At 44.0% G+C, this 14,231-nt stretch overlaps 1 protein-coding gene across 1 annotated transcript; it reads right to left on the bottom strand.

Moving 5' to 3' along the window:
- Positions 1-8,394: 8,394 nt before the first annotated feature.
- LOC120712180 (heterogeneous nuclear ribonucleoprotein 1-like) lies at positions 8,395-13,991 on the bottom strand. Its single transcript, XM_039997897.1, has 6 exons — positions 13,812-13,991; positions 13,683-13,723; positions 10,148-10,311; positions 9,935-10,034; positions 9,670-9,842; positions 8,395-9,463 (listed from the first exon to the last, which is right to left on the bottom strand). Exons 1-6 carry the CDS (start codon positions 13,850-13,852, stop codon positions 8,921-8,923), a joined length of 1,062 nt encoding a protein of 353 aa, XP_039853831.1. The 5' UTR covers positions 13,853-13,991; the 3' UTR covers positions 8,395-8,920.
- Positions 13,992-14,231: the final 240 nt, after the last annotated feature.

The following is a 14,231-nucleotide window of genomic DNA, read 5'->3' as shown; positions in this document are numbered from 1 at the left end:
ATTTCCTTATCTCGCACCTACCAAAAATCGAGACCGATTCGCACACGAGAAGGCTTAGGCCGGCCGGCCTAGGGGTGTTGGGCCGGCCGGCCCAGAGGGTTTTTCAGCCCCCTGGACTCCAACTTTTTCCGAGGTGCACAACAATAAATTAGAAGCCTATGTTTTACTCAAAGTTCGTCCAGAATAAAAATAAAACTATGAAAATAAAATCTAAAAGAGAATATTTACAAACTTACCTTGCTTAACATCGTTAGGCTTGATGTTCCGGTTCCACATCCATGGTGTATATGTCGATGTAATGAAGGGACACGACGTCGGGCTCCAAGATTACCTTTAGTCGCTGTCCATTCACCACATATTGGTCGCCTTTCGCATCCATGATTGTCACCACTCCCGTGGGTGAAACTGAGTGTACGACGTATGGTCCATCCCATTTGCTTTGTAATTTTCCTTTACCAAAGAGTTTGAATCTTGAATTGTAGAGTAGGACCTTGTCTCCTTCTTTGAATTCCTTTTTTTGTAATCGTTTGTCGTACCATCTCTTCATCCTTTCTTTGTAAATTGATGCACTATTGTACGCTTTCAATCTTAACTCCTCCAATTCGCTTATTTGGATTCTCCTTTTAATTCCAGCGGCTTCCGCATCAAAGTTCATCTCCTTCATCGCCCAATACGCCTTATGTTCTAGCTCAACCGGCAAGTGGCATGTTTTTCCATAAACAAATTGATAAGGAGTCATACCAATCGGGGTTTTGTGTGCCGTACGATATGCCCATAGTGCATCATCTAGTCTCTTCGACCAATCTTTTCCTCCTTTTACCACGGTCTTCTTTAAGATATCCTTCAATTGCTTGTTCGAAGTTTCCGCTTGTCCGTTTGTTTGGGGATGATAAGCCGTGGAGACTCTATGTTCAATTCCCAATTTCTTCAAACATTTACCAAAGTCTTTGCCCGTGAAGTGTGTTCCTCCATCGCTTATCAAGATTCTCGGGACGCCATATCGAGAGAAGATTACCGATTTAATCATGTTTATGGACTCCTCCGTTGATGCCTTCCGACATGGCATAGCTTCAACCCACTTTGAAACATAGTCCACCATCACCAATATATGCTCAAATCCATGTGAGTTCATGAATGGTCACATGAAATCGATTCCCCAGACATCAAATAGATCTATTTGCAAATTGTAGTTCAATGGCATGGCATTTCTTTGCGAGATATTCCCCGTCCTTTGGCATTCCGGACAAGTCGAAACAAATCTTTTCGCATCTTCATGCATCTCGGGCCAATAGAATCCACTAGCCCATACCATAGCTTGAGTTCTAAAGTGCCCATAATGTCCTCCATATCCCGACGAGTGACACTTCCTTAGAACTTCTTCACGTTCCTCCCTCGGTATGCATCTTCTTAGGACCCCATCTTCTCCATATCTATATAAGTATGGTGGATCCCAATAGTATTTTCTTCTTTCCGCGATCACTCTTTTCTTTGCATTCTTGTCCAAGTGATCCAAGGGCATCCCTTTTATTGCCCTTATTATTTCATTCATCCAACTATCTTTGTCGAGAATTCTATATAGGTGATCATCTCTCATTTGATCCTCGATCGGTTCTTTTCCATCATCTCCATGGTTCATCCTTGATAGGTGGTCGGCCACAACATTTTCTGCCCCTTTCTTGTCCCTTATCTCCACATCGAATTCTTGTAGCAACAGGATCCATCGAATCAAGCGTGGTTTAGCATCTTTCTTGGACAAGAGATACTTGATTGCCGCATGGTCGGTATAAACTATCACCTTTGAATTTACTATGTATGATCTGAATTTTTCGAAGGCGAATACCACGGCAAGCAATTCTTTCTCCGTTGTTGCATAATTAAATTGGGCTTCATTGAGAGTCTTACTTGCGTAGTAGATAGCATTTACCTTCCCCTCTTTCCTTTGTCCAAGAACGGCTCCTACGGCGTAGTCGCTTGCATCACACATGATTTCAAAAGGTAGATTCCAATCCGGAGGTTGAATGATAGGAGCACTTATGAGGTATTGCTTGAGTGTTCGAAATGCGTGAAGACAATCACTATCAAAATTGTACTCCACATCTTTTTGGAGAAGTTGTGTCAATGGCTTGGTGATTTTTGAAAAATCCTTTACGAACCTCCTATAGAATCCGGCATGACCGAGGAAGCCTCTCAAAGATTTGATGTCCGTAGGTGGTGGCAATTTCTCCACGATTTCTATTTTTGCTCTGTCCACCTCTATCCCTCTCTCGGAGATAACATGACCAAGGACAATTCCTTCTTTCACCATGAAATGACACTTCTCCCAATTAAGCACAAGATCAACCTCTCCACATCTTTTAAGAACTTTCTCCAAATTTGCCAAGCAATTTTCAAAGCTAGTACCATGCACCGAGAAATCATCCATAAATATCTCCATAATCTCTTCTATGAAATCTGAAAATATAGCCATCATGCACCTTTGAAAAAAGGCGGGCGCATTGCACAACCCAAAAGGCATCCTCCGATATGCAAAAGTTCCATACGGACAAGTAAACATGGTCTTATGTTGATCATCCGGATGAATAGGTATTTGGAAGAATCCCGAGTACCCATCAAGGTAACAAAAGTGTGAATGCTTTGCCAACCTTTCTAGCATCTCGTCAATGAATGGTAGTGGGAAATGATCCTTCCTCGTTGCCTTATTCAATTTTCTATAATCGATGCACATCCTCCATCCCGTAATGGTTCTTTGCGGTATCAATTGCTCCTTCTCATTTTTCACAACCGTGAGTCCTCCTTTCTTTGGAACGCAATGAACGGGGCTTACCCATTCACTATGTGGCACGGGGTATATTATTCCGGCATTCAACAATTTTATAACCTCCTTCTTCACCACATCACGCATAGCATGGCTCAACCTTATTTGATGTTCTACGACCGGCTTGTATTGCTCCTCGAGTTGTATACGATGTGTGCAAAAAGCGGGGCTAATACCTTTCAAGTCGTTAATCGAGTAGCCGATCACCTTTTTGTGCTTCTTCAATAAATTCAGCAACTTCTCCGTCTCTTCCGGGCTCAATTCGTCGCTAATAATCACCGGAAAAGTCTTGCCATCTCCCAAAAATTCATATTTCAATCCCTTGGGGAGTGGCTTCATCTCAACATCGGGCGCACCATCCTCTTCTTGATCTAACTCTCCAATGTCTTCAAATTTTTGTTCCTCCAAATTCCCGCATTGTGGCTTCAACTCTTCCATCCTTTCCACTAGTTCTCCGTCTTGATCATCTTGAGCATCTCCATTCTCCAAAGCGCGTTGGAGAGGATCCCTGAAAGAATCAATGGAATAAATGCTCTCTACCTCTTCGTTATCAAGAGGTAGAGGTGAAGCAAAAGATGGTTTTGAGTGAAATTCGAATGAGCGCTTCTCTCCATCTAGATCAAAAGTGACAATCCATTTTCCAACATCTAGAACAGCATTTACTAATTTGAGAAAAGGTTTTCCAAGGATTATGCCTTCATGCTCATCATCACTAGTATTAATCACAAAAAAGTCGGTAGGAATTTTTTTACCCGCTATAGCAACATTTAGATTTCTAAGCACTCCTAGCGGTTTGATTAATTTACCTTCTCCCATGATCAATTTAATGATTGTGGCATCTAGGTTTGACGTTTCATTAAAAAGCTCAACATAAACCTTGGAACTCATCACACTAACATGGGCGCCAACGTCACATAAAATATTACAACATTTTATTCCTTCTATTATGCAATCAACACGAGGTGTGGATGATGGGTTACCTTCGCCTTGATCGCTTCCAATCGCATATACTTGGGCTATGTGCGCGTAGGGTGACGATTCTGAGTTCACTCCCGGGGTCCTTTTGATCTCTAGCACTTCGTCTAAGTCAATCTCTTCCTCTTTTTCTTCAAAAAGTTTCCGAATAATATCACCGGCCGATTCCTTGCCAAATGTATATCCCGTGTGATTATCCGGCGGGAAGTCTTCCGCTATCACCTTCGCCATTCCTCGCTGATTTGGATGCAGTCTTGCTTTGTCGAATAATCTTCCGAAGTCAATTGGTATCCAATCCATTTGCTCGAATTCCCTTAGCGATTTGGCGGTGCCCATGGTTCTTCCTTTCCTTTCCGGGTCGTCTTTCGTTGCACTCCAGATCGATGCTTCTTCATCGTGGTTTGTCTCTATGACTTTCCCATGCTTCGGTTGTTCTTCCCTCACTTCCGATGCCTCTTTTCTGAAAATTCCAGCAAGCACCCGCACTTGAGATTTTTCCTCGGAGCTTGCCGAACATCGTTTTTCCCAATCTCTTCGCATGGCCGCACCCTTGCTTATTTTTTGTAGGAGTTGGGCGGCTTCCGTGAGTGTTTTCTCCATGAGATCTCCTCCTGCACACATTTGAACAAATTGCATGCACTCGGGGGTTAGGGAAAAATAAAAGGTATGCAAGGGTACTTCACCGGAAAATCCGAGCTTCGGTCCTTGTTCAATCAATCCATTGAATCTATCCCATGCTTGATCTATCCCTTCTTCTTCTCCTTGCGCGAAGTTGATCACTTGCTTCTGAATATGTTGAACCTTGCTTAACGGAAAGAACCGCTCGCAAAATTTCTTCATCAAGTCATCCCAATTTCCTTTTACCTCGAAGGATGCAAGTGCAAACCATCTTCTCGCTTCTTCCACAAGTGAGTATGAGAAAAGATTCCATCTAAACCAAGCTAGCGGAACTCCGTCTTGTTGTACCGTGTTGCATAGCATTGTGAACCACTTGATATGTCTATATGGGTTGTCCGTCTCATCTCCTCTAAAGAGGTTTGCCGCCACCATCTTGATGATTTGAGACTTGATCCCGTACTCGGTGGCTCGCAACACCGAATCTGATTTTTGCATGTCGAAGTCCTCCGATCGCAGGCTTGCATAATCCCTTAGTGATTTTTCTCCTTCCTCCACGTGTTGAATGAGATGGTCCATCTAGACAATCAAAACAAAAACAAGAAAACAAAAAATTTCCTAGGGAAAAGGTTAGGTGTTAGTAACCAACAAAATTAATACGAAGTTAAACGTAGCAAAATCGCTTGTTCCCCGGCAACGGCGCCAGAAAAGCTTGTTGACGCTTCTTAAAGCGCCAATTTACGTACCGCAAGCGCACGAATCCTGTAGCTTTTCCCTTAAAGTATTCCCCCAAGGTTTATCAATCCACGGAACAAGTGTATTACTATGCTTAACTAAGCACTAATGATGTTGGTAAAAGATCTATATTGAGTGTATGAGTGTGAAATAGATCTAATCTAACCAATCTAATCTAATCTAGACTAGTGAACAAAGATAGATGTGTGCACAAGATATGAAGAGCATTTGTCCATAGGGTCTAGGATCACTAGAGATGTAATCGCCAAGCAACGAAGAACGGATCTAATCTACCAAAGGTGTGTTCTAAGATCAAAACCTTTCCCTCCCGCATACTATCACTACACGAGGATAATCGGTAACGAATCAACAAGAACACGATAGTTGATGTAATCTAAGTAAACCATGCAAGAGCAAAGCAAACTCAAAGCCAAGTCGCGAACTATTAGGCATCAAAACATCATCCACAAGAATCGTGATAGATCAATCTAATAAAGGATTTGGCAATTACAACTCAAGATCTCCTTACAACCCCATGAACAAACGAGGACTTTACCCCATGAAGCTAAGCAAAGCGTAGTCGATCATGGTGATGAAATCTCCGGCAAGGGATGGATCCCTTGCTGTCCTCCAACTTGCAGCGGCGCCGAGGGACGATGAGGCCTCCGGTGTCGCCTTTCTCTTGTGTCTAACTCGAATGTATCTCTGGATGCTCTTTCTCTGCGATCTCTGCGATCTCCCTGGATGCTCCTCTTTGACGGCGGCTTCGGGGTATTTATAGGCAGATATAGTCGGCGGTTTTGGTAAAACACAGATTAGGGTTGACGCATACTTCGCGCTGAAGAAAACCGAGATCGATTGGACTCCGAAAAGGGCTAGGCCGGCCGGCCCAAGGACTCCAGGCCGGCCGGCCTGGGCCTTTTCTGGCCCCTTTCGGTCCCATCTTTCGCGTGTTGAATCTTTCTCTTATTCCTCATCTTAGCCCAGTTGTAACCATGTGTCAAAACATCTCCGAAAATGTCCAATTTCCTGTCAAAATGCAACATGCTTCAAAATCCAGGACAAAATCGAAAACGGTCAAGTTCGGGTGCCAAGTGGCAGGTTAGTGCATGAATCATCCCGAAGAATTTACCAAAATAACTCCTAATCATATAGTAAAATGGGTACTTAAGGAGCGCCAACACTCAGCTCATTTCTAAATAGCTTGCTTAGATCTGCTTTCATCCAAGCTAGATCGGCCTCATAATTTTCACTAGTTGATGTTTGAGCATTAGTAGCGAGATGATTTACTTTGGATCAGTAGTGCTCATCGTCTGTGTAGCATAATAAGGATTATTCTTAATTAAATCATCCCAAACATCTTGTGTCATGGCGGGTGAAAAAGGTGGCTCGCCGTACGATTTAGTGGTGTACGGCGGTACAAAGCCCTCCAATTCATCAGTTGTTTGGCCAGGGGCAGCCAAACATGGAATTGGAGAAAGTGCAGGAGTGGATGCTGAGGCCAGCACCATGGCACCGATCTGACTGGTCGGATTGACCGGTCTGACCACTCCTGCTGCCGAGGCACCGGTCTGACCGGTTGGTGCGACCGGTCTGGTCGGTTCGGCCCTAGCGGTGGTGTCTGTCCAGCGAAATAATTCGGTGGCATTCCATATTCTATTTCAATTATAGATGCAGGTGCTGCCGAATTGGGAGTAAGATCTTTAGTGGAATAAGCAGCATCCACAGATTTGCCCTTATCGATCTTCTCCATGCGGTCACTAAGGTCTTGTAAAATATCTTGCGTAATCTTTTGTGAAGTCTCGAATTTCTTCCCAAATTCCGTCAAGAATTGATCAAACGCATCTTTGGGAATAGAACTTACATTGACGGAAGAGGAAGCAGACTCGAGTGGAGGTCTGGTGAATTCAGCCTTCTTAATCACCTCATTCCGAGTCCGTAGCAGGAGAGCAAGTGCTTCTTGGCCTCCTCCTGTTGCAGCTTGAGCTTCTCTTCAAACGCTAGACAGTCCGCTTCTGGGATGTCATTGTAGTTGACATCATTGACATTAGCAGGATCTACCTTATCGGCCATAGTAGCCGATGAGGTCACACCAACAGAGTCGCCAAAAAGTATGTTAACGCTGATCTGGTCAACACACTAATGTCCCACGTCAGCTTCGAACGCTTGTGTGGCGTGTTTGGGACATTGAATGTTACATTTAATAAAATTTAAGGATCCAGGTGGACGATTTGAAAGTTTATGGACCTCGGTGAAATCTCAAGACAAGCTTAGAAACTGGAGTACATAGAGATGGTAAAGGGCCTTGCAATTTGGCCTAGAGAATCTAAAAGTCGGGCTTTAAAAGGGTCGAGCTCTAATTCTATATAATTTTGAGCTAAAATATTTAAGGGACATGGTGAGCTGTGAAGAGACTATTAGGATCATGGCCCATTACCACTACAATTTACTCTAGTAACTATTAGGCTCCTCTATGATAGAAGTTGAACCAAAGAGTGAAGAGTAACAGGGTGTGGGTCTCAATGTAATTTTGTTCTTCACCGGGGTCTGTTATGCAAGAACCAAGGGGTGTAAAATCGCAAACGACCATTTTCCAGCATTGCTCTGGTCTGGTGACAGATGTGGGCCAGTGTAGTCAATCATCATCATCGTTGTGAACGTAACCAACCGACGACAAAAAGCGCAGTGGAGTAACATGGCTCTTAGTCCCACGATTAAATCGCATGCAAATGCGAAATGATATAAAATTGGCTTTCAAAGAAACTGAAACTATTAGAGTCGGAGAGACAGCTTTTGGACTAACGTTCACACAACAAAAACACAGTAATGCCACTAGAGATGTAAATGGTACGGATTTTTTTTCGACCGTATTCGAATTCAATCCGGTCTGGAAAGATTTTTATCCGTCCGTATCCGATTCCGAGTATCCAATATCCGATCCGTATCCGAATGCTCAAAACTTATATTTTTATGATGTCGATATCCATTACAATCTTATCCGACAAAAACTAACAATATCCTTATTCGAACACAAATATGAAAACAAACACAATATCAGTAATATCCGTCCATATCCGATTCGTTTTCATCCCTAAATGCCACGATGCATCATCCAACGTCTCACTCTTAATTCATTTTGATTCCACCACTTTTTTTAGGTCAACCAAATGACCAAAAAAAGGAAAAACATATACAACTTATGTCTTTTCCAAATAACAAAGACATGCATCAAAAACATATACAGCAGTCAAGTAAAAAAAAATCCCTTTACGAGCATCTCCAGACTAATTCGGTCCAAATACAACTTATGTGACAATCATCAGCACGGACACATATATGTTATGTCCAAGAACCTAAAGAAACAAGGCTTATGTTGGAGTAACCACCATCAACAATGGCAAGTCAGACAAGCTACAACAATCTTCATAAACACAAGGAAATCATCTATTCTAACAAAGAACCAACACATAAAACCATCAGGTTTAACCATAAAAGACCTAAAAAGACAACAATCTCAAGAGCACAAACTAAATTAGTGGCTAGCTTTACGTCACTGAATTGTCTATCTATAAAAGCGCATATGCAGTCTTAAGTATGCTTAAATTCCAAACACTAAAATAGTGGCTTTAAGTTCTACAAGTTTATCTAAAAGTAGTACAGCAAACTGAGCATATTGAACTTCAATAGGCCTTTCTAGATGCAGACAAATCTCTCTTGAAAACACATCTAGAATTGATCTTCTGCAAGCTTCTCTAGCAAACAGCAGCCTCTGATGCTTTTCTATCTTCCATATGGATGGTAACGACCAGCAGCACTACTGCCACCAGTGCTACCATAGCCTGTCCTAGCACCGTAGAGTCCACCTGTGCCATACCCAGCACCAGAACCAGCACTAGCACCTGAAGAATCATAACTAGGCCCATAGCTAGAACCACCATAACCCCCAGCATCACGCCCATAAGCACCAGCTAATCCACCAGCATAACTGCCACCACCACCATATCCGCCACCAAAGCTTCCTCCATAAGTGCTACCAAAACGACTAGAATAGAGTGAGGATTCTCCCCTGTATCCTCCTCCTAATGCTCCACCATATGCACCATAGCCACTACCATAGTCAACAGGACCATAAGCACTACTGTAGCCGCCAGGCCTAGCACCAAAACTTCCAGGTGATCTATAGGGGCCAAAACTACCACCATAGTTATAGGAGCTGCCAAATCCATCATAACTGTCCGCATATGGACGGCCCCTAGGTTCGCTATCAATTGAACGAGGTGGTGGGTTAGAGGGTTTCTTTGGTTCTGCCTTCTTGATTTCCACCTACAGCAAAGCAAGAAAGTCAACCTATATTTCCTTTCAAAACGTTTTACTTCCAAGAACGGAGTGCTAATAACCCGCCACTCATATAAGAGTGCAACTAAAGCAACAAAAACAGAAGACACAACTAGAGTGCCACAATTTATTGCTGTGTGCAGTCCCAACTGTACGAAACTACGTAGTTCAGGAAGCACTACGTGAAATCTCACCTGAGAACCATTTAGATCAATCATATTGCCTTTCTTAGCTAATAACTCATCTACAGTTTTTTCTGCATCAAAGACTATAAAACCAAATCCACGTGACCGGTTGGTTGCATGGTCACGAATGATTTCATGCTCCACCACCTTTCCAAACTTTGAAAAGAACTCCTTGAACTCATCTGTAAATCAATTTATGTTGGCAATTTCAGCTTAGTATCCAAAATATTAGAGCTGCTAGCTACTATGCAGCCAATAATACACACATGTATACCTTCTTTTAGAGCAGAGGGTAATCCACCAACAAAAATCTTCTTTGTCTTGAAATCTTTCAAGGGGGCAGCACCCTTGGGGATAGTTCTTTTAATTTCAACCTGAATTTTAACAGTGAATGAGAATTCTAACTATACACGAGAGTGCCTGCTATGTACTGTGAGCAAATATCAAGATATATATATTAAACCAAGGACAACCAAAAAAGTTTTACCTGCTTTCCATTGATAACATGATCATCTTCAATCACTCTGTCAACAACAGCAGGATCTGCGAAGGTAATAAATCCAAAGCCTCTGGGCTTTTGAGTGTAGCGGTCCTTCATTATGACAGCATCAGTTATATCCCCATACTTCCCAAAATGCTCTTTGAATGTACCTGCAAGTTAATAAGTAAAGCAGTTAGTTGCAAACTGAAGGTCCTAGAATAAAACATGCAACTAAGGGTAACTTAGTATCTTCCATGATGACTAGTGATTATTCGAGTTACATACATACTCATATACAATATTAAAAAATTCCAATACAGCTCCAAAACACAAAGTAAGCAAGTTCAATAAATATACATGTCACATACCCAAATTGATCAGCTCAAAATACATACAAAATGTAGGTCCTAGAAAGCCATGTATTATAATATGCCAGAAAAAATATGCAAGTACATATAACTGAATGCTTTTAGGATTTTGCTTCAGAAACTTATAACGTAGACATCCGTAAACAAACAACATTTCACCATAAATTAAGAGACGCCAAGTTAAAAGAAAAATACTAGTAGCAACAGGGATAAAACAACTTGTCACCATAATGTCACAGGCACAGCTTGCCTGGGCGTTTCATAAGAATACTAGCGCATGCCATGGTTTTTATGGCGTCGCCTAGTCATCCATGCGGTAAAATTTTTGTGGCGTCCAGGGCGCCATGAATTTTTTGCATATGGCGTCGTCAGTCGTCGACTAAGCGGGCCTGGCATCCCGACTGCAGCAAGGCGGGCGCCGCGAGACGATTGGGCGAGGGGGCGCGCGAGATTTGGCGAGGGGGCACACGCGGGCCACAGCTGAAAAAGGGGGCGCGCGGTAGGGAAGCTCGCGCCCGGGAATCATGTGTAGGAAAGAGCAGAGCTTGCGCATGCGGGAGCGCGCCAATACTTGCCACCGCGAGGCTCTCTGTTGCTGGCTTGGATTCAGAACAAGAGAGGGAAAGAGAGAGGGAGGGAAAGAGAGAGAGCGGTCGGACGCCTGTACGTGGAATCCTCACCGGCGGCGCTCTGCTCCGAGCCTTTGATCTAGCCATGGCTGCTCTCTTGGTGCTCTGCTCGATTGATGCTCAATCTGCATCACATGAAGACAGGTTCCTTTTCCTCTGCTCTGCTTTAGTGCTCAATTGGTGCTCTGCTCTGCTCTTAGTTTCTCTACTCAATTGGTGCTCTGCTCTGCTACAGTGCTGTTAATCTGATATATAAGTAGATAGCTTGTGTGAATGTGTGGTGTGTGTTTGTTTGCATGTTGCATGTGCTTGTTGTTCAATTAAAAATGTCTAGTCGCTTAGGTTGCATGTTGCATGTGCATGTTGTTCAGTTAAAAATACCTAGTCGCTTAGGTTTTGTGCTGCTCATATGGCGTCGCCTCGCTGCGCGCGCCTTATTCGCCTAGGCATCCAGAAGGGGTGGGTCGCCGCGCCTTGTCTTACCACCGTGAAAACAATGGCGCATGCCCAGAACTTGAGATACAATTAAGTGCTAATAAACTTATCTTTTATTCTAGAGCTAAAACTATGTAGAAAGTGAATATGGTCATGTAAGCAAAGTTGTAAATCTAGTTGCAAGGAATCCAAAACATTTTAGTTTGCATTTTTCTGATTTTTCTATGATTTTATATGAATTTCGGAAGTTCACAGGTTTAACTCAAAAAACTGAAACTTAGCTTCACAAATAGAATGGCCCTCAGCTTTTTCTATGCACGACCCTAGAAAGACCTCAATCTTTGCAATGTCATCCTAGGTGGGGCTGCAGCGGAGGGGCTTCGATTCCCGGCGTTGGGAGGCTCTCCGGCGGTGGGGGAGGGGTGGAGGAGCACCAAGGGGTTGCGATCTACCTCTTGGTGGGTCGGTTTGGGGTTGGGGACGGCCGGAGAGGGGAGCTTGACGGAGCAGCAGGTGCTGCGGCGATGGGCAGCAATCCGGCGAGGCTCTGACAGTCCTGGGCGATGGGGCCTTGGTTCGGCGAGGACCAGGGGGTGAGGGGGAGAGGTTTGGAGTGTTGGTTTCGGTGGAGGATGGGTGGAGGGAGGAGCTCGGCGGAGAGCTCCGGGACAGTGGCGTGACGCTCAGGAGGCTGCCCGTTCGGATTGGCCATTTGATCTCCTGATCGGACAGCCCAAATTTGTCAGGGCGACGTGGCGCGATGACGTGCTAGAGGATTGTCCGGGGAAGGACGCACTTTTGTGTTTTAGAGATATGGCAGCGCTGCAGAGCAAAATAATAACCATGTATTTCTATCACAGGGGCATAGCGGAGAAATTTGGATTTTTGACACTCTGTTCGTTGGGCTTCGCGAGTTTGACACTCTCAATATTGACTTCATAAAATTGACACTCTCTTTATAGACATTTTAATTTTCTTGACATTTTCATTGTTTTAATGGTTTTTACTTCCTTTACTCATTAAAAGTTTAAGGAAGAGATTAATTTGCCCCTAGGATATATTGCCTTACTTGGTTGGTTTGATTAGGCAACCACGCCAGCCATTGTCAATTGCCAGGCCATCATCACGGCAGTTCTGCAGCTTGTTGTCTTCGCCGTCGATCCCGTTCGGCAGCCTGCCATTAGCACCGTCAACCCCTCCAGCTGCTCGCCGACTACTGCGTCGTCGATCCCATCCGGCAACACACCGTCTGCAGCGTCGATCCGTCCGGCAGGCCGCCGTCTACAACGCTGCCGTCCACTGCCGCCGCCGTCCAGCAACGATGTAGCCATCATCAGAGACCTCCTCGGTACGTACATACCTGAACTGAACATGCTTGCATCTGTTTGTTACGTAGTTCTTCTCAGTACTAGTCTCACACTTCAAGTTGCTCCTATGGGATCGACGGGCTGCCGGAGGGATCGACGATGCTAATGGTGAGCTGCCGGACGGGATCAACGCCGCACACACGAGCCGCCGTGACGATGGCTGGCGTGGTTGCCTAATCAAGGCAACTAAGTAAGACAATATATGTAGGGGCAAATTAGTCACTTCCCTTAGGGTTTTAGTGGGAAAAGGAAGTAAAAATCATTAAAACAATGAAAATGTCAAGGAAATCAAGATGTCTATAAAGAGTGTGTCAATTTTACGAAGTCAATATTGAGAGTGTCGAACTCGCGAAGCCCAACGAACAGAGTCAAAAATCCAATTTTCTCGACATAGCGACAGGATTAGTTCATCCCCAATCTGACCACGTTACCAAATCCTCAACAAACAAGAAATTTAAGGAGTAGCTCCTCGTCCCAACTAAACAAAACAGCAAAAACGTAATTCAGCGCTTCCGCAATTAAATTAGACATGCTTACTTAGTGTAAGGGCAACCACAAGCCAACACGAAACACAGAATTCTACAATCAATTAATCTCCACTGGATCAACTAAACGCCATTACAAGCAACTAGCGACCAGATCTGAGCTAACAGGAGCAAATCCTAGCTAATTCAAGCAAAAAGACGCCAGAACGAACAACGGAATACACGAAAATACAAAGCAGGAGTGGATCCGCACTTACCCATGCTTGTGTCCTTGGGAAGCCCGCCGATGAAGATCTTGCTGCATAAAGAGCACAAAATTCAGCGAATACCGTTCCCGCGGGGCAAAAAGAGACCCAATGGGCGTATGCGGAGGAGAGAGGACTCACGCGGGGCTGGCGCCGTCGAACTCCTTCGTCTTTCCGGCCATGGCGGGCGAGATCGGAGACGGATTAGGGTTGGGGTTTCGCTAGCGGGACGGTGCCGTCGAGTTCGGAAGAGGGAAGACGCGTGCGCCCGATAATGGGGGCGAGCGATTTTATCTGGCGTTGGGTGCCTGGGTGGGGTCTGGAAGCCTCCGCCGTAGTACGTTAAGGGCGATCACAATGTGCCACAAAAGTGGTCCTTATACGATAAATAAATTTTTAAGGACTGGCCACATATACTGCACAAAATAAATATAGTTTTAAGGACTGGCCACATATACTGCACAAGTAATCTTTATAGCATTTATTACTAAATAAGTTCATAGCTATATGAACTGGCCACGAGAGAATAAAATACATTACTTTTTGATATCACTATTTACA

Source organism: Panicum virgatum, chromosome 6K (genome assembly GCF_016808335.1).
Source record: "Panicum virgatum strain AP13 chromosome 6K, P.virgatum_v5, whole genome shotgun sequence".
Taxonomy (NCBI): domain Eukaryota; kingdom Viridiplantae; phylum Streptophyta; class Magnoliopsida; order Poales; family Poaceae; genus Panicum; species Panicum virgatum.
Note: the sequence above shows the minus strand (reverse complement) of the source record. Positions and strands in the feature narration are given on the sequence as shown.

What these genes read in the sequence shown, in the direction of transcription:
- LOC120712180 (XM_039997897.1), bottom strand. Translation starts at nt 13,852, where the DNA reads ATGGCCGGAAAGACGAAGGAGTTCGACGGCGCCAGCCCCGC. An exon ending in ATGTTATCAATGGAAAGCAG is followed by an intron (nt 10,035 to 10,147) that starts GTAAAACTTTTT and finishes GTTAAAATTCAG; the next exon opens with GTTGAAATTAAAAGAACTAT. An exon ending in ACCCTCTGCTCTAAAAGAAG is followed by an intron (nt 9,843 to 9,934) that starts GTATACATGTGT and finishes ATTGATTTACAG; the next exon opens with ATGAGTTCAAGGAGTTCTTT.